The sequence below is a fragment of the Octopus sinensis genome, linkage group LG5, assembly GCF_006345805.1.
Source record: "Octopus sinensis linkage group LG5, ASM634580v1, whole genome shotgun sequence".
Lineage (NCBI taxonomy): Eukaryota > Metazoa > Mollusca > Cephalopoda > Octopoda > Octopodidae > Octopus > Octopus sinensis.
This window is the reverse complement of record NC_043001.1, coordinates 51,502,064-51,523,018: the sequence shown is the minus strand read 5'-3', so window position 1 is coordinate 51,523,018 and position 20,955 is coordinate 51,502,064. Positions and strand designations below refer to the sequence as shown.

Genomic DNA, 20,955 nt, shown 5'->3' with positions numbered 1-20,955 from the left:
GTACATCGCTCCGAGAGCCCACAGTGACAAAGACATGCCTGAGAATATCTGACGTTCTGCCTCTCTTCGAATTTTGTGAGAGCCTCGCCAACACTTCTGGATTTCCTCCTTTCAAAATTTTTTTCTGGGCCTTGTATACGGATAGATATGTTTTGATTTTGTATGAAAGTAACAGCTCATTAAATAGAGCAGTAGTTCTCAACTGGCATCCATGTGGTCCCTGGGGTCCGTATAAGCTTTTGGGAGGCCCGCACAACAAAATAGCTAATTAGGGATCCAAAATTTTTCAAAAGACTGATTACGCAGGATGAAACCTGGGTCCATCACTATGATCCAGAGACCAAAACCTAGTCAATGCAGTGGAAGCACCGTGACTCACCTCCTCCAAAGAAGGCAAGGGTGCAGCTCTCCGCTGGCAAGGTCATGCTCACAGTCTTCTGGGACCAGGACGGAGTAGTGATGACAGATTTCCTGGCAAAGGGTACCACAATTACAGGAGCCTATTATGCTTCAGTTTTGAGGAAATTAAGATAAGCTATCAAAATCAAGAGGCGGGGCAAGATCAGCAAAGGCTGCAGGACAACTCTCCGGTCCACAACTTGCGTGTCGCCAGATCAGAAGCACAGGCATGCGGCTATGAACTCCTCTCCCATCTCCCTACTCTCCTGACCTTGCACCCTCTGATTTTCACCTCTTCCCAGCCATGAAGTTGTTTTTGAAAGGAAAGCGTTTTCCAGATAATGCAGCCTTGATTTCTGAAGTCACGTCGTAGTTGGAGGACCAAGCTGGGGTCTTCTACAAAAACGGTCTCCAGAGCTGCATCAAACAATGCGAGAAATGCATAACTCTGGGTGGTTCCTATGTAGAAAAAGACTAATAACTGTGCCAAGTTTTGTTGCTCTACTGCTATGGGACGTGGGTCAGGGGCATTACTTATTGAACGCCCCTCGTATATACATATCATACAGTGTAGTTATTGTATGTATAGATAAATAATTTTTATGATGTATATAAATTCAATTTATATTATGTTGGATGCATGAAATGTTATATGTAATACTGTTTCATTCATTTATTAATTATCACTTCTCATCATTAATACCCTTTATTCATTAAGTTATTCATATATTAAAATGTATTTATACATCACTATACGCTTACAAATTTCAACACCCAAAACTTGTCCCCTTTTCCTTGTTTCTTTTTTGTAAACACAAGACACCCACCCACCAAACTCTGGGTTACACACTAAGTACATATTCAATTTGGTATATACACCCTTAATGTTAAATGAATAATTTACTAATGCCCTCTATATCATAATGTATGTTTAATGTTTCATATAAGTTGTGGCATCCGGTGCCGGCGACTGAGTATCAATCTATTTTATTGCATTTCAATCTGTTTCTTAAACGAAATATACACTTCTTGTTGACAAACAACAGCAGTAATTGTATTCATCTCAATAGACGTCATTGATTAGTTGAAATTGCCGGAATACGAGAAATTTAGCAACAAATAGCTTACAAACTACAGAATTTTCTCAAGAGAAAAACATGTTTTATGTGACATATTCTACCAGTATACAAAGTTTATAAGTGTTTAGTTTTAAAAAATATTCGTTTTTAAATCTGCCGCTCAAAGTGAAAATATCCACGTTCTGAGTTAAAAAGTCACCGAGATCGACTTTGCCTCTCATCCTTTCAACTGGTATTTTAAATATCAGTTGTGCATTGAGATTGTTCTAAACGATTTACTCCCCGCCCGCCAAATTTGTCGGCTTTGTACAAAAGATTTGAAACCAGTATAAATACCACTACACATGTATCATTTAGTTACGTTATTGTGGCTTTATTAATATCTTTTTACTATTTTACAAAGCTTCAAATAAAATTAACTTTTTAAATACATATATTATATATCAACTAGCGAACGAAGGCGTCGCTGGTTACAGTTTCCCAATGGCCTAACATGCTCTTGCTCAGTTCCCTACATTCCCCTCTTACTCCCCTTCATTTATAACTTTAACACATCCACTCCCGTTATTTAATGTAAAGTTCGTCAGACGGTGTTCTTTGATGTATCTGTCTGCATTCATACAGAGAAACAAATATTCCATCGCCATTGCCACCGCATTCTATTGTCTACCTGTCAACGCGCCCATCGACCAAATACAAACAGAACACACCAACGAGCGTTTATATATGTGTGTGTATGTGTGTGTGTTCTATATATAAATATGTATATATAATGTATATATACAAAGTGTATATATCTTTATCTATGTATATTAAACTTTTTAATACTTTTTGATCGTTACGTAAAGGGAACTAGTTGCTTCTTTACATTCTTTGGATGCAACTTGGGTGCGAGACATAATTTTCTCTGTTAATTACGTGATCAACAGGAGGAAATTATGCCTAAACATGAGCGCAACGCATGTGAACATCCGACGTGCTTTGAGTCGGGAGAAGAATTGAGCTGACGCAGACGTGTTGCAAAACAAGGGAGTACACGTGCAGAACTGAGGTGCATGAGTGCAATAGGGCTTGCTAGGCTGAAATACAGTGTACAGTATTGAATATGCCAGTGATTAATGCAGTAAGGCTGAGGCTGCCAGCCAGTGCTTCAGCTATTATATGCCTCAGTCGTGCAGGAACAAAAGTGTGGCATGCTGGCGCGTTGCAAGGGACAATCAACTTTCTCTATGTATGCGTGACCGACCTAGGGTCTTACAGAGATGAGTTGTGTTTACAAGGGCACATTGAGCATGGAAAACAAGCGAGAAAGGCATGTGTGGCGTATGAATGTGACAGAGATAGCATTTGTGTGTGTATTAACTATGTGTGTTCGTGTGTGCGACAGAAGTACAAACAAGGTGTATGCGGGCAAAACAAAATACAGCGCATAGGAAAAGTCTCTCAGGGTATTTCAGACAAGATGGAGTTAATTTACCAGTTCGTAGTAAAGTACATAATAGCAGTTCGTTCTGTAACAGGATGTTCGGATCACAAGTGCAGATGCCGGTTGGACACATGTCGTGTAGCGGTTGTAGCTTCAATGCTGTGCCAGGTTACATTGGTACAGAAGATCTCGCAGGTAGTGCTGTGCTGTTAACCTCGGTGAAAATCATAACAGCGTGAAAGCTAAACCTGAATGAGTGCTATGTACATATTAGTGTTGCTGGAGATGAAGGCGACGAAGATGGAGACGACGTGAAGGTGAAGGACGACGATGGTGATGGCGACGGCAGAGAAAGACGACGTTGAGATGAAGGCGTCGGTGGCGTTGCTGGTGTATGTTAGCGTCGTCATTGGCTGGAGCAGGAACATGACTGGCTGGTCTGGTCGTCTGTCGCTGGAACTGGAACATGGTTGAGTAAGCTCTGTGTGGATGAAGACTGCGGCGGATTGATTGGTTCAGACTAGGTAGAAACTAGATTTTAGCTAAGTCTTCTATGGTCTATGACCAGAACTCGGGAAACTTGGTTGACTGTTCTATGGTCTATGACCAGAACTCGGGAAACTTGGTTGAGTGTTCTATGGTCTATGATCAGAACTCGGGAAACTTGGTTGAGTGTTCTATGGTCTATGACCAGAACTCGGGAAACTTGGTTGACTGTTCTATGGTCTATGACCAGAACTCGGGAAACTTGGTTGAGTGTTCTATGGTCTATGACCAGAACTCGGGAAACTTGGTTGAGTCCTCATCTTATAAAATGTGGCCCCAGTAGACCCAAATGAAATCGGGTTATATTAACCAAAATGTGAAAAGGGGTCTAAATGGGGCTGGAAGGGGATTAAAATTTAAAGGAGCGGGTGTTTAGCAATTCTCTGTTACATCAAGCTAAAAAATTTGCGCCAGCCTTTTAATCGTCAATGTGTTGCCGTCCATGATGAAGAAGTTTTGAATGCTTGCCATCGTGAGTCTACTGTCGTGAGAAAGAATCAATTCAAAACTTGGTTTTTAGGGATTTTCTTTTACATCAAGTTCAAAATTTTACGCCAGCCGTTGAACTGTCAATACGTTGCTGTCCGTCGTTAAGAAATGCCAGCCATGGTGACTCTACTATCCTCAAATTCTATCCCTTCAAACTTTAGCTTCCAATATTTTATTATTTTTATTCAGCTCGCAAGTTCGTCTGTCCCTTTTAAATGTTAGTGTTTTGCTGTCTACCTTGAAGCAGACCTTTCCGTTGTTACTGCCTGATATTTATGATTGATCTTTCTAAATATTTTATTTCTCAACTTACTCAAGATCTTTTGTTGTTTATAAATGGGAGAGAGATAGATAGATAAAGATAGAGAGTAAGAGAAAGCGAGGGAGAGTCCGAGAGAAAGGAAGAGTAAGAGAGTGGGAAAGTGAGAGAGAAAGGAGAGAGAAACAAAGAGGGAGAATCATCATCATCATCATCGTTTAACGTCCGTTTTCCGTGCTAGCACGGGTTGGACAGTTTGACTGGGGTCTGGGAAGCCAGAAGGCTGCACCAGGCTCCAGTCTGATCTGGCAGTGTTTCTACAGCTGGATGCCCTTCCTAACGCCAACCACTCAGTGAGTATAGTGGGTGCTGTTTTCGTGCCGCCGGCACTGGTGCCAGGAGGGCTGGCAGCGGCCACGATCGGTTGGTGCTTTTTACGTGCCACCAGCACAGAAGCCAGTCAAGGCGGCGCTGCAATCCGCCACGTTCGGATGGTGCTTTTTACGTGCTGAAAGGAAGCAACAGAAAGTAACAACCACACTCTTACCCGCGCGTAGAGCGGGTCACCTTCAGCTAGTATATATATATATATATATATATATATATATATATATTAATATATCTGTGTGTGTCTGTGCTTGTGTTAATCCCCCATCACCGCTTGACAACCTGTGTTGGTGCAACTACGTCCCCGTGACATAGCAGTTCGTCAAAGAAGACCATTAGAATTGTACTAGGCTTCAAAAACATCAATTCTGGGGTTGATTCATTCGACCAAAATCCTTCAAGGCGGTGGTCCAGCATGGCCGCAGCCAAATGAGTGAAACAAATAAAAGAGTAAGAAAAATATGCAAAGCTCTGACTGGGCTTGGAATTACTGGTGCAGCTAAGAGGAGGGCTATGAATTCTATCACTGAAGATACAGGGAAGGCCGTTGGGTGGCTTTGGTTAAAGGAGGTATACCAGTAGTTTGCTGTTGTTGGGATACAAGCTATTACTTGATCAACCGTGGCTGGTTCATATGGGTGGGTTGGTGGGGTCTAATGCTGAAAGACCCAAAACACACTGGTATCCCAGAAACATCACTGAGTACATCCCAGAGCATCTGCGAGATATATCTTAAAGCTATAGATAAGTGTGTGCGCAAGCATGTGTGTGTGAATGTATATATGCAATGATGCATATATAATTTCATTGCCATTTGTTAGAATTCTTTTTTGGAGGAAGGAGTTCGTATCTAACAAAGAAACAAAAGCTTTATCAAGGGAACTAAGATAACAACAATGATAATTGTTACATGCTTCAGGAAACACTGGCATATTTTTATTGTTCTATGCAGATTGTATCTAGAAAAAGGATTAACCGGCCTCTTTCTTTGCTTTAAAATTCCAGCTTCTTTAGATTACCACTTTAACATTTACTAACATAACCAAGTGCAGCAATGATTCTTGGTATAAATCTGAATATATAATAATAGGAGGAGAGCCGCAGATTTCGAAGCAGTTGTTTTTTAATATTCCCTTTGCCGCTGACTTTGGAAAAAAATACTCACATCTGTGATACCTTACACAAGGACATCTCTGACTGACATATCTCTTTCACTTGATATAATCTTCGGTGGACACACCATCTTTGTTCACAGTATCTTTATATGATGTATTTACATCAATGCGCACGTATTTGTATCACTCACTGTGGAGGACAGGAGAAGTAGACAGACCATTGATGCAAAAATTTGGAGAGTTGGAACTGTTTATCTATGTTCACTTGTTAATTATGAACGTTTATTTCGGCCGAACTCTATCCCTATACCAACGACATCAAAATAAAGTCCTTAGATATACTTTATTACATGCTCACTGAGAAAGCTGAGATTATGGGTGTTGCGTCAATATGAATTATTTGTAAAGTTCGTAAGTTTGGATAAATTCAGGTGCCCCAAAGATGCTAGTAGGAGAGATATAACAAAAAAATTATATAATCATTGGAAAATAGAACAGGGAAATAAGTTCGAAAAATGAAACCAAAAACAGCGGTGCTCGAAATTTCAATATTCCCGTTATATGATGTATATTGATGCTGCTCATGTTTTCAGTATCACGGTGTAAGTATTGGACATATTATTTAAACATTTTAAAGCCCGTTTAACTCGAGAATCGAAATGAGAGAAGTAACAGCTTGCAGCTATATTATGGAAAATGTCTTAATTAGCAGAAGTACTTTACTCATGCTTATCTGAGAACAGTTTTAGTATCAGAGTATACTTACATGTTGAAATCAGATATAGTCTTAGCGTGGTATAAGACTGAAGAAATATTTCGTAACTACTTAATGATTCCAAAGCTCATGATAATAACCATTGTAACTCACTCTATGTCGCCAGTTCTCAAATTGCATGTCATAGATTTTTAAAAAATACTATGTAAACTTATTCTTCAGTGTCTTGTTTTGAGTGACATATAATTTATTTTTACATGTCACTCCGTAAGTTGAAAAGTGCATCACGCTCTATTGGGCATTTATCACTAAAAACTAGCATTATTCAGAAGGTGGCGAGCTGGCCGAATCGCTAGCACACCGGGCAATATGCTTATCGACATTTCATACGTTAAGGCGGCGAGCTGGCAGAAACGTTAGCACGCCGGGCGAAATGCGTAGCCGTGTTTCGTCTGTCATTACGCACTGGAGTCGATATAATCGGCTTAATCTGCCTGTCTGTCCTTGTTTGTCTCCTCTGTGTTTAGCCCCTTGTGGGTAGTAAAGAAATAAGTATTTTGTCTGCCACTAAGTTCTGAGTTCAAATTCCGCCGAGGTCGACTTTGCCTTTCATCTTTTCGGGGTCGATAAATTTAGTACCAGTTACGCACTGGGTTCGATGTAATCGACTTAATCCCTTTGTCTGTCCTTGTATGTCCCCTCTATGTTTAACCCCTTGTGGGCAATAAAGAAATAAAAATCGTTAGCACGCCGCACAAAATGCTTAGCTGCACTTCGTCCATCACTACGCTCTGAGGTCCACTTTGTTTTTCATCATATCAGAGGCGATAAGATAGTTGAGCACTGAGGGGGTCGATGTAATCGATTTGCCCCTCCTGCAGAATTTCAGCTCTGTGCTACTAGTAGACAGGATTATTAAGGTGGCGAGTTGGCAGAAACGTTAGCTCGCCGGGCGAAATGCTTAGCAGTATTTCGTCTACCGTTACGTTGTGAGTTCAAATTCCGCCGAGGACGACTTTGCCTTTCATCCTTTCGGGGTCGATAAATTAAGTACCAGTTACGCACTGGGGTCGATGTAATCGACTTAATACCTATGTCTGTCCTTGTTTGTCCCCTCTATGTTTAGCCTCTTGTGGGCAATAAAGAAATAGGTATTTCGTCTGCCGTTACGTTCTGAGTTCAAATTCCGCCGAGGTCGACTTTGTCTTTCATCCTTTCGGGGTCGATAAATTAAGTACCAGTTACGCACTGGGGTTGATGTAATCGACTTAATCCGTTTGTCTGTCCTTATTTTCCCCTCTATGTTTAGCCCCTTGTGGGCAATAAATAAATAAGAATCGTTAGCATGCCGAACAAGATTCTTTACGATATTTCTTCTGATTTTACGTTCTAAATTCGAATGTTTTTGAGGTCGACTCTGCCTTTTATCTTTTCGGATTCATTAAATTAAGTACCAGCTGAGCAGTTGGAGTTGATGCAATCGACTAGTCACCCCACAAAATTTCAAACCTGTACCTGTAATAGAAAGGATTATTATTACTAACAGAAATAACGCCCTCCGGACTGTTTTCTGTTAGTCGTTAATTTCTTCTTCTTCTTCTTCTTCTTCTTCTTCTTCTTTCTTCTTCTTCTTCTCTTCTTCTTCTTTTCTTCTTCTTCTTCTTCTTCTTCTTCTTCTTCTTCTTCTTCTTCTCCTCCTCCTCCTCCTCCTCCTACTCCTCCTTCTTCTTCTTCTTCTCCTCCTCCTCCTCCTCCTCTTCTTCTTCTTACTTCATGGGGCTTATTACTGGTCCCGAAGGCGTCGCAATGCCTAGAGCCGACCAAGTCCACCAGTGCTCTCCATCGCTGGCGGTCCCGTGCCACCCCCTCTGCATCCTCCACGGTGAGGTCGAACCTCTGGAGATCTTCTCCAATCACATGCTGCCATTTGGTGCGGAGCCTACCTCAAGGCCTCTTCTAGATTGCAGCTGCTGCGTCGAATGAGAGTAAATCTCTAGTAGGGTTATCTAGTGCAGGGATGGGAACCTTTTGTGCATGACGGTTACCTTACAATTCATCATCTCTCATTGAACGAATTATTTTTTCTTTTTTAGTCATTTTATCCCGATAAAGTTAACGATTATAAAAAGTGCTTCTTTCAAGAAGGACTAATTCAGATCGACGAGCATGAACTGGCATGTAATGTAACAGAGCAATTAAAAAATATACTCCAAAAAGAAACTCAGTAGCTTTGGATGAATCGATAGAATTTCTTAAATGAATTTCTTAATCTGTGTTGCATCAAGGGAATGCTACGACAGAAGCCAGTTATAAAGTTGCATGTTTGCTTGGAAAAGAGAAAAGCCATTCAGCAATGCAGAACTCATAAAGGAATGTATTTTAAAAGTGGTGGATTGGAAAAATTGTCTTTGCTTTTGTTTTCCATCTTTCAATTTCTGCAACGCTATTTTTCGAGACTCACCCTCTAATCTGGCATATTTATTGTCTTTATGAAGAGCGTAATGTTGCTGTGCATTGAATTTCTTAACAGTTACAATTGCGGAATCACAAAACAAGCAAGACATTTTGCGCCTACTATTTACTAAAAAATATTGCAATGCCCATTCTTCATTGAAGAACTTGTTTTCTTCTTTCAAAGTTTGTTTTAATTTTTTTGACATAATTATGGGTTAAAAAGAAATGTATTTATTCCTAACAACCATAAAAAAAAAAGGCTGTGGTGTTTTGTCTGTCCTTGTGCTGTCCCCTTTGTGTAAGAGCCTGAGTGCCTTGTATAAAGAATTAGTGATAGTTCGACCGTGGGTCTGTTAATTCTCGTTTTTGCTGAATTGTGTGTTAAATACTTGTAATTCCGTAGACGTAAGTGGTGTTATTGTATATTGTTGGAGGTCTCCCCGTGTGGGTGAACCTGGATTTGTTAAATTTGTTGAATTTGAATTTTTGTCGCTGTTTTGCCTGTTTTTCTATTTGTTTCATCCCTATTTGTGGGTGAAGTGGAAGAGAGATGGAACAGGAACCAGTTGGAAGTTATGCATAGGCGATGACAGAAGGATTAAACACCAACACCTTAGAAGTGCGAGATATCAAAATAGACCCCCAAAATGGAAAGAGGGAAGTAATTTGATAGAAAAGGAAGGGGCCAGTTTGAGGCTGACCTCACCGGAGGAATTGATGAATAGTGTGGCGAAGAAAACAGTTGTTTATAGGATATTGTCTACCTGTTTGAAAAAGATAGAGATTGCCTCAATAGAGGCAATAGAGGAATGTCTTGAAGACATAAAAGGACTGACCACGTTTTGCACGCGAGGAAGGAAGCATGGCACAGCGGAGGTTAGGTTTTCCACCGAAGAAAACGCCATAAACCACTCCACTGTGCCGATAAGGACACAAGAATGGGTACTTCTGCCGACTTACTGTGGCAAACGCGTCGCCAGAGTATGAATCGGCAGAATACCTCCTGAGATTAAGAAAGCATAGCTGGTAGCAGCGGTCAGCCACCAGAGAACCAGAAAAGGATGAAAGAGATAAAAGAGGAGGTGGCAAGGAGCTGGTTAGATGCACAAGCAACTTCATCAACAGTAGGATATAGCGTGGAAGCAGAAGCAGCATTGCAACGCGTAGTGGAAACATAATTGTTGAGGATTTTGTCAGTACACCAACGGAGGAACCAAGAGGTACGACTCGCCCGGACAGCCCAGATCCGCCGCTGAAAAATGAAATTGTAAAAGAGAAGAAAAAGTGGCATATGGTCACATATGTCAAAAGCACGGTAATCGAACGGAAGATCACAAAATTTAAATCGGTCATAAGAATTAAGTTGTCACCAGAGCAATATCCAGACCATATCAAAGGAATAGTAATTGATAAAGAGAAACATAGCAGACTGAAGGAACTGTTTGGAAATGATATGGACCCTTTAGGGGTTGAGACAGAATTTGACAATTTACCATCAGTAGTGGAGTGTGCGGATTTGAAACCCTTGATTAACTACAACAGAGGGGTTTTTTTAAAGGAAAAAAGAAAATAGACTTTAAAAAAGAAAACGATGCGAAATGGAAAAAGGAGAGAAAAAGAAAAACTTTTTAAAATATTATGATTTAACTGTTAAATGGTACTGCTTGAAAGTGGGGCTCAATGCAACCATTTCATCATTACTGTTTCTATCATTTTTATATACATCTTTCATTTTACATTCGTTTTATGTTTTTTATCCCCACTGTGGTGTTTTGTCTGTCCTTCAGCTGTCCTCCTTATGTCATGGCCGTAGTGTCAAATAAATAAAAGGTGTTAGATCGAATTGAGTTCGCAGTGAAGTCGAAAGGTGTCAGTTGGTTAGTTCGTTTGGAATATTGATTGTTTGTTCGTGAAGGGATTGTTGGATCGTTACGTTGTTATTACGGCTGCATCGTTATCTTGTTTACTATTACAACACTGGTATAGTATATCTAAACCATCCGACACAATATCATGGCGGTACCACGGCATTGGAGACGGAGAATACAACATCAGGCGATGAGGGTTTCGAAGCTCACATAGAGTATTTAACAATTTGTTCGTGATACAACTTGTTAAATGATGGAAGACCTACTAGATTGTATAATACAGTTGCGGAAGCAAGTAGTACAGCAATAATACAACAACAACAATTATTGGAACTATACGCAAAGAAGCCCGAAAATGCGTAAGTCCGTTTTAGCCAGACGGCGTATCGTACTCCATAACAGAATTCAATTGTAATCTAGAGGAGAGTATAACTTTTAGAGCGTACGACAAAAGGTACGAGGAGAGTTTTAAGGAAGATTGCAAAACATGGTCGGACGAAAAAAAAATAAGGCTGTCATTACGTCAATTAACTCCGTATGAGCATGAACGATACTATAATTTCATATTGCCCAAAATTTCTAGTGAGTTTTGTTTTCAGGAAACAATCAAATTATTGTCTGACATGTTCGGTGATAAAACGTCTCTGTTCTACATTCGAAATGAATGTTGGAATTTAGCTAAAAAAGAGGATGATGACTTTATTACGTATGCAGAACAGTCAACGGAATGTGTGAAAATTTTAGACTTAAAGAACTTACTCCTGAGATATTCAGTGCCTCATTTTTATACAAGGCCTTACAGCAAATGAAGACACAGAAATATGGGCAAGAATTCTTTCAAAACTTGAATAAACGCACCGAGATTTAACCCTGCAGACTGTTGCAGAAGAGTTTCAAAGGATGGTAAACCTGAAAGACGACGTAAGAACAATTCAAGAAAAGTATTTCGCAAAAATACAGCTATGTCCACCGAGAAAGTATAACTAAAGAAGATTACTTCGTCCTAATCCATGTTACGGGTGTGGAGACCTACATTTCAGAAAAGATCATATTTTTCTAGATCAAAAAATGTTACAGTTGTCAAGTTTTGGACACAAGAGTTCACACTGCAGAACAAAATTACGAAGGTCAAATGCATAAAAATTCTAAAGTGCTCTCAATAGAAAGTAAAATTTGTATACGTAAAAGTAAACGGAGTAAATATCAAATTACAACTGGATACTCGTAGCGACATTTCAATCATTAACACTGACACCTGGAAGAAAATAGGGAAACCTATGTTAAAAAAGACAGCGAAAACTGCACATGGGGAGACGGATGACAAACTACAGTTTGTAGGCGAAATGTGAAATGATGTCATATTTCGAGGGGAAACTTGCAAGGAGAAAGTTTTCGTCGTCAAGAGCGCAACTAATCTGTTTGGTACCGACTGGTTGGAGTTATTCGACTAATGGGATCTCCCAATAAGCCGATATGAAGGTGCAAGAAGCCGACAACCAAGAATCTGACCAGGAAGACAATAGCCAACAAGTCGAAAATCAAGAAGCCGAAGTTCTCCTACATCCTATTATTGTCAGCCCATCGACTGGTGATGATGTGAAGTAAATGGTAGGGCAGGATGCACTCACAATTTGGAAAAATATAAAAAAAGCGATAAACTAAAACAAAAGGAGTGTAAAACACATAGAGTGGGCCCCTACATCACGAGATCACAATGGATTTCACAGTCCTGCATAAGTAACGTGTTCCTTGGTATTATGAAATATAGAAAGTATAATGCCAAGCATTCCGGGGAAGAAAAATTAGGACCAGATTTTAAGTTATTTATATGACAGGTTTTTGTTGATAACATCAATGCACTATAACATCACAAAATAGAAGACGCTGGATACTTTTTGTCCCCTCCAAAGTAGAAAATAGTCACAAAACCCACAGGAGGTGCAGAAGGTACAAGCGAATCTCCAAATATTTTTGTGGGGTGCATAATCAAAATCTGCACCCGTTTACTTTTCTGAGATTTAGAAAACAGTACGTTAAAAGTGATCTGTAAAAAGTAGTTTGAAGTTAGGTTTCTTCTCCAAGAACAAAATACAAAAATAGATAGATAGATAGATAGATAGATAGATAGATAGATAGATAGATAGATAGATAGATAGATAGATAGATAGATAAAGCAATAAGGCCTTGTTTGTAAAACGTTTTGGACCTGGGTTTGCACCACTCAACAAATTTCGTTCCCAAGACCCGTAAAGTTGTGATGAATCACTGATCTATCCTAGCTGATGAGTTTTCACTCATGTGTGTATTAGTTACCCTGTTTGATTTTGTTTGTTTCTTTTTCAAAATTATATTCCTAATTTTATATAAACGACTATTTATTTTGTACAGCTACTTTATGTAATTTTGAAATATTTTACGCAAATTGATATATCATTTAACGTTTGTTTTTTCCCCCCTTTATTGTTGATTTGAGTGAAAAGAGTCCTTTATTGTTTCGTTTCAACACAACCTTTGAATGAGTTGAAGTTTTTTTGTATCAGTGAATGGGCCTTGTGGCAGTAATAAAGAATTATAACGAGAGTTGGAAAACTCGTTGGAGAGTCAAGCAAAACGTACTGCGGTATTTAACAATAACCCTTTATGTTCTAATTTCGAATCATGATGAAGTCAATTTTGGTTTCCGACCCTCAAAAATCGATAAAATAAAGAACCAATCAAGTACTGAGAACAATATAATCGACTGTTTTTTCTGAATTTGTAATATCGATTTCAAATTTTGGCTCAAGAACAGCAACTTTGATGGAGGGGCTAAGTAGATTGCATCGCTCCCGGAGTTCAATTGCTACTTATTTTATCAACCCCGAAAGAATGAAAGGCAAAGTCGACCTCGGCGGCATTTGAACTCAGAACGTAGAGACGCACGAAATGCCACGAAGCATTTTGCCCTGCGTGCTAACGATTTTGCCAGCTCGGCGCCTTTCTAACTTTGTAACATTAGAAATAGCAAGGGCGGTGGATTGGCAGAACCATTAGAACAACTACTTTGTGATATTTGTTCAGGATCTTTATATTCTGATTTCAAATCTCGTTGCAGTCATGTTTGCCTTTCATCCTTTCGGGGTCAATAAAATAAAATAGTTGTCAAGTACTAGGATAGGTATAATTAACTTCCCCCCTCTCCTCAAACTTATTGGTCTTGTGCTTAAATCAGAAATATTTTCTTGGGTGGTGAAATGCTGAACTGTTGAAGAGTCGTGTTTCTTAAGGTTCTGAATTCAAAACATACTAAGGACAACTTTGCTTTTCAACTTTTCTGGGTCGTTAAAATAAAATCCCTGTCGAATACTGAGATCGATGATATCAAGTAACTCATCAAAACTTTTGGTCTTGTGCCTAGATTAGAAACAAATACAGAAGGTAATCAGATGGCAGAATCATTTGAGAGCCGAATAAATGCTTTTCGGACTCTTTTCACATATTAGCATTGTTTTTTAGATTAGATAGTGTCCAAATGTGTTGAAATTTGATATGGGCCATTTATACATATGGTCAACCTAAATCTTTAATATTATGCAAAATTATTTTAATTCTTTTAATTTCTAGTTTGCTTTAATGCTAAATTCAGAAATTTTAAACTTTAGTTCATATTTTAATCCGAAATTCATTTGATGTTTAAATTTTAAAACTCCTGTAATGAGGTTAAATTCAACAACTCAACTTATCTCATTTCAGACTCAGATTTCTCAATCTATCATTATTTTATATCCTAGCTAATCAGAGCTTTCTGAACCTCTACATCACAATATAATCACTACTGATATTTCATTCATCCAATACAATTCCTTATTATGCTTGATAACACCAATGACCAAATATTAAAGACTTCATTTATATAAATGCGCATGCGTGCGTTGTGTGCGTGCGTGTGTGTGAGTGTGCGTGCGTATACACTCACAAACATACATTCTGTGGGTGACATTTTTAACCGAGACTTTGCAATCGTATCTGATTCTTCAAGTTCTTCAATTTTGTGTATATACATATATTTACTTGAATACTGACATTTATCAATGGGTTCCCCCTTTGTGTTGATATGCCATTTTCTATCATCAATAAACCTGTCGGCATTTTTGCCGACACGGGTATGCTAGTAATAATATAATATATTAATGTATTCTCCGCCACAGAATTCTGTACAACGAAAAGACAATAGTATATAAAACTTAATCCTTTCTGAAATTTGGTGGGAGGGAATATGTCAATTACATCGACCTCATTGCTAGATTGGCACCTATTTTATCGACCCCGAAAGGATGAAAGGTAAAGTCGACCTCGGTGACACTTGAACTCAGAGCGAACGAAATGCCGCCAAGCAGTTTGTCCGGCGCTCTGACCATTCTACCAGCTCGTTGTCTTAAATGATGTATTATATAATAATGTACATCTCACTACAGAATTCTTTAGATATTTGTACAACGAGAAAACGAAATATATAAAACAAATAGAAAGAAAGAAAGAAAGAAAGAAAGAAATGAAATCACACACTTACCGTATCTTTTCAATGCCATGTTATAATAAAATCTTTAAGAAAAAAATCTATATTTTGAGATAGATACAGTTGAAAATCAGGGATTGTCGTCTGAATATTCTCACACCAAATTCAGTGTTAAAATGTCTTGTATTGGAGATATAATCGGTGTAAAAGATTTAATCTGCTTCATGATTTGTCTTAAGTAATCCAGCAGTAGGGAAGTTTTTTTTTTCTCAGAAGTTCCGACTAATGCATACTTTCATATATACATGTATACATATACGCTTATATTTGTATGTGTACGTGTTCTTCATAATGAGTATGTGCGCATGTACATTATGCTACATACGCCAGATGTTTAGAGAGAGGCATGAGATCGACGGTGAGGAATAAGGTTACGGCAAAACTACTGATTGTCATAATTCTTTAAATTTATATTAATCTTGATAGAAAATCAATATATAGAAATGTAACACATAAAACTGACTGGGATAAACTGAAATGTAATATAGAAAGAAGAGTCAATGAGAGTATTTTGATATCGGGGATCAGAAACAAACGAACCTTGCCTTGAATTTTACCTTTTATTTATTTTTTTCTCATTTAATATATTTGTGGTCGATAGAATAGCACAGGCCAACATCTTTTTTTTTTTTCCTTTTCTGTTGTCAAAAAATGTGAACCCGAACTAATTTTTTGAGACACAGAATCCGAAAATGACATCCATTTATAACTATCGTATCAAGACTTAGTGATGCAGGATCTACAGAATTTCATTGTATTTTGTCACTAAAACAGCTTATGAATAACAAAGCATAACATAAATACATACAGACATAGGCATGATATGCAAGCATCATCATATCATATACCCAGGCCTAGTCACCATTTTTTAGGAGGGGATAGCCGCAGCAAGACATACACCAGGCATTCCATTCATTTCCCACCTCAAATTCCTGGTTATGACTATAAACTACATCCAATAGTGGGAGCCTGGGGCCATGGTTTCTGGGTTTGAGGAGTGTGGAACCACCTTTTAGTCAGTATTGATCCCAGGTCTACTCTGGCCCGGAGTGGTGGTACCTGTAAGGGTCCCAGCTGTGGGTTAACTAGCAAACCCCACTGCGACTGGAGTGAGGATCGGTAGAATGCAGTCACCGTATTCCATGCGTGGCGTAAGAGGCGACTAAAAAGGGTAGGAGCGAGGAGACTTGGAATCCTCTCATCCTGGTAAATCCATATTCCTAAAAATGCTGCAAGAAAATATACAAACATAGAAATTGCTTTTTCCTAGTTCCAGCAATAGTTCGCCATCATATGCAATTACCATCTGCCTTCATACCCTTTGTTCAATTGATTTTATATCCTGATAGAAATGTTTTTCCTGGTTGTCACTTGTGTCACTAAGATGTTCAAGGAATTTATCAAGGTCACTGTGAAGACTGCAGTTTTATACTCATATTTGCTTTCAACTTTTGCAGTTCTCCAGCATGCTGTCGACTATTTCGACAGAGTTAGCTGCTTTCTTGTTGCTCAGAAAGTCATTTACAAATGAATTATATGCTGCTGCTTCAATGCAATTCATTGAATTTACTTCCCATCTTCCATCAATTTTCTTATTTGAGACCCATCAAACATTCCAGCTTTTATCTTTTTACTACTCAGACTGGGAGATGTGCAGCAAATATAGTGAAAGCATTTTATAAAAATAAAGCCAACAACGGCTTTTCAAAGTTTACAGAAAATGTTCAACAGAAGATATTACTTCCACTTAGGGTGGAAGCCTATAATAAATTTTCCTCTAATAGAGGATAACAGTTCCAATCCCATCTCTGTTAGGGGCGGGTCGCAAAAACAAAGTCTAAAACGACTTAAAACAGTTCGAATTTTTACACAAAATTCCAAAAAGGCAATGCCACAATGGCCACAGAAATATATCAAACAGTTCCTATTTCCCGGTATACCGGGGTGTAGTAAAAATAAAGTTCAAGAAATACAACAACGATAACAATCCCAAACAAAAACGGAATCCTATAATAGCAAAACGCTTACCAGCATAAAAAACACAACCACGTCGTGTGACCGGAAGCAAGCTTCCTACCACACAGCTGCACTTGAGCCTGCTTCGATTTCTTTTCTTTTAGCATTCGTCCGTAGTCAACATGTAATCTATATCATTCATGCATAAAATATTCGCAATGTATATCCGCATTTCCTGATTTTCCATTACTTTTGATATTTATAATAGCAAATTTATTGCTAATCATAGTACAGTAGATTGTCTTAAATCCACTGACTACACAATTCAACAAGTAGGCTGTTGTCAGGGCGTGTCGTAACTGATTTGAAGATTTTTCGATATTCTGAACACCAAAAAGTAATTCATTTTTTTACCATGACATCTAGATTTCAAGATATCCCCCACCCAAATTTCACAATCTTCCTCATTTTCAGAAAAAATCAATGTTTACTTGGGAAATTTAGTTTATTTCGATTTATACGTTATTCTATTAAGAACCAGGGAAAAACGATGGGTAATCAAAGAATGGTCATAGCGTACATTAGTTCCAAGGTTTTTTTATGTGGTTGAAAAGCCTTTATTTAAACCGAGGAAAATCATTCTGCCACTACTCTTTATCAAATTAGACATCATGAAGCAATTTGTTAAAGCTCTGGATAAAGATGCTGGCAGAGATGCCAACATTAACACTGTTAAAACATTTTCGGCAGTTTCCGCGGTGGCAACTGAAATTATTGATATGCCAGTCGAAAAACTGAAGGAATACTTCGAAAGAATGAAGGAGGACTGTGGTATTATGATATCACCCACCTCCAATGCAATAGAGACACAAAGGAAAACTGTTATATTTAAATCCTATTGTCCCGAGAGCAAGCTGTTCAAACATTTCGAAAGGACATAATAGAAAAATGCTTGATCCCTATGTGGAAGGACATTGCATATATCTCAAGGGGAAAGGCATATGCGACAATCGAAGTCAGGTTCACAACCGAAAAGAAGGCCCACGGGTACTCTGTGAGCCCTCTGAAAACAAAGGAGGTGGTGCTTCTACCAACCTACATGGGAGGCGCACTTCCCGTGTAAAGGTGACAGAAGTGCCGCCAGAAATAGACCCACGAGAAGTGATGGCTGCCCTGTTGTTCAACAGGACAGAAAAATAAAATTCTTGCAGATAACATGCACTGCTCTCCAAATCTAGCTGAGACAGAGCATTTCAGTCATAATTAAGGGGGCACCGGAAGACATAGAAAGGCTTCCAGAGGGGTGCTCGTGGGGGAGAATGTAGCCCTTCAAATACAAGTGGAGGGAAAGAAACCCACCTCTTATGAGTGTGGAAAGAAGGGCCACATTTGTTTCGATTGCGAAGAAAGGAAAAAGAGAGAAGAAAAAAGGAAAAGTGGCAATCTTGCACAGATACGAGGCCCTACATCTGTGAAAAACAACTCCAAGACCACACAGACACCAGTCCCGACAAAGAGAAACACTCCCACCCCCTTCTGTTGCGGTGCCGTCCCCCAAACAAACCAACGAAAATACCCAAACCCTGCACACACAAGCCCATACAAAAATAAAATTGCCCACCCCCTTGAAACCTGAGGCATCTGTTGTTGGTGAAAAGAATACAACTCCCTCAGACAACACTATGGAGGTGGCTGAGGGAGAGTTCTTGACAGTTCGGAAACGAACACATGGACCTTCCCCATCCATATCCCCCACAGGAAAACGCAGAACGTTACCACAAATTACCAAACAAAGACCCCCGCTCCATCGCCCCAGAAAAAAGAAGAGACGATACCATTTTGGTAAAATATAATACCAAAGATCTTTACATGGACGAGGTGATTACGAAACACCACACAGCAAAGTTGTACCCTCAACATAGGAGTATGAACGAGAGGTGTACCTGGATAGGGGAAACCCTATTCAAGCAACTGAAGGATAGGCATTCAAAGGCCATATGGAGGATTTGGGACCTACTTAGTTACTTGAAGAAGGAGGAGAAGGAAGGGGCTGACTCACGTGTGGTAAGGTCAGCCCCAGCATCACCAGTTAAGGGTAAGTAGAACCCTTGCTTTTTCCCCATTGTTTTAATGGCTACACTTAACCTTGGATGTCTGAATGTGCGTGGTTTGAGCTCGAAGTGGAAGCAAGCCTGTTTCTTCGACGACCTCAGATCATACGATATGCATGTGATGGTTGCTGCAAAGACCAAGCTGGACAGTCTACAAACCTTCTCACCCCTCCTGAATGGCTACGAGAAAATCATGTCACCTAGCCAGCCCGGAGGTCGAGGGGGTATAGTTGTACTGATCCGAAAAGGCTTGGCTCTGCAGACAAGTACAGTCTATGTGGACCATAAAGGTGGGCTGGTCGTCCTTCATGTGACATACAGCAGTAAAGCCTTCAGGTTGATCGGAATCTACACACCCTGTGCTAGAGGATTACAAACTGATTTTTATCGGCGCCTTGAGATCTTTCTCGTGACGTCGTTGACGCGCGCATCGATAGCGTTGGCTCGACTAGTAGGAAAGCGAACTCACGCCTCGTAGGCTTTCAGCTAGCAGATCGTTACAGGCTTGACCATCCGAACGTCCCAGAGTGAACCTGGATTAATGGCGACGGAAGGCTCAAGTCTTAGACAGGATAATCATAAGAGCTAGAGATAAGGATAGCTTTAGTTGTCCACACTTTTGTTCAGGTGACCTACACTGACCATAGAATGGTTAAGTGTATGCCGAACATAGATAGGACATTTGAGAGAGGATCCGGCTACTGGAAGCTGAACAAGTCTATTTTGACTTGCGAGGCATGCCGTAACCGGATTAAGGAACTAGTACAGAGGGCATTTACCGGCGCTGTGGTTAATAACCGGTGGTGGTTCGCCCTCAAGAGAGTCATTCGTTTCGAGTCTGTTACATTTAGCTACCAGCTAAGACTAGATAAGGCAAGAACAGAAGGACAGCTAGTTAAGGACTTAGAGGAGGCGTTGAGATTGGGCTCTGCATCCCACATTCTGGCAGCGAGAACGGCCTTGGACCGTCACCGCAAAGCCAAACATGGGGGGTGCAGAGTTCGGGCTAAAGTACGCGCATTGGGCCGTGAGGGAATTAATGTTGCTGGATAGACTCATACGGTAGAAATCCATCGTGGCAATGCTGCCACAATACGGTCTCTTGTTGAGGACAATGGGAGTTCGGTCAAGGGACAGGACGAGATGTGTGAGGCACTTTACAAGCACTTCGCCGAGTTGTTCGGGAGGGGCGGGACGCTGGATTATGGTGAAGCCCTTAGGGACTTCCTGTATGGCGACTTGTGTTTATCGGCACGAGAGCATGAGTGCTGTGAAGGTCCAATCACAGCCGAGAAGGTGATCGAGGTACTAGGCGAATGCCCAAGGGACAAGTCGCCGGATCTCGATGGTCTACCCTATGAATTTTATAGAAGCATGACAGCCTTGTTCGGACACCTGCTGGCCAGTGTCTACGCCAACTGTCAGCAGAATAGGAGAATTTCCAAGTCTGCGAGCTGAGGGGTGGTGACATTGATCAGGAAGGACCCGAGCAAGGAGGACGAAATAGGAAATTTCAGGCCCATAACTCTGTTGAACACAAAGTTAAAGATTTTGGCCAAGGTGCTAGCGAAAGGGTTGGCACGAGACGTGGACAGA

At 39.9% G+C, this 20,955-nt stretch overlaps 1 protein-coding gene across 1 annotated transcript in view; it reads right to left on the bottom strand.

Annotated features, from left to right (window-relative positions):
* The window catches only part of LOC115212411 (beta-1,3-galactosyl-O-glycosyl-glycoprotein beta-1,6-N-acetylglucosaminyltransferase), a 127,072-nt gene extending 111,565 nt beyond the window's left edge, over positions 1–15,507 (bottom strand). The window contains exon 1 of the mRNA XM_029781318.2: positions 15,287–15,507. Within this exon, the coding sequence (XP_029637178.1) occupies positions 15,287–15,305 (19 nt within the window). The 5' untranslated portion in view covers positions 15,306–15,507. The remainder of the gene's footprint in view (positions 1–15,286) is intronic.
* Between the last annotated feature and the right edge of the window lie 5,448 nt (positions 15,508–20,955).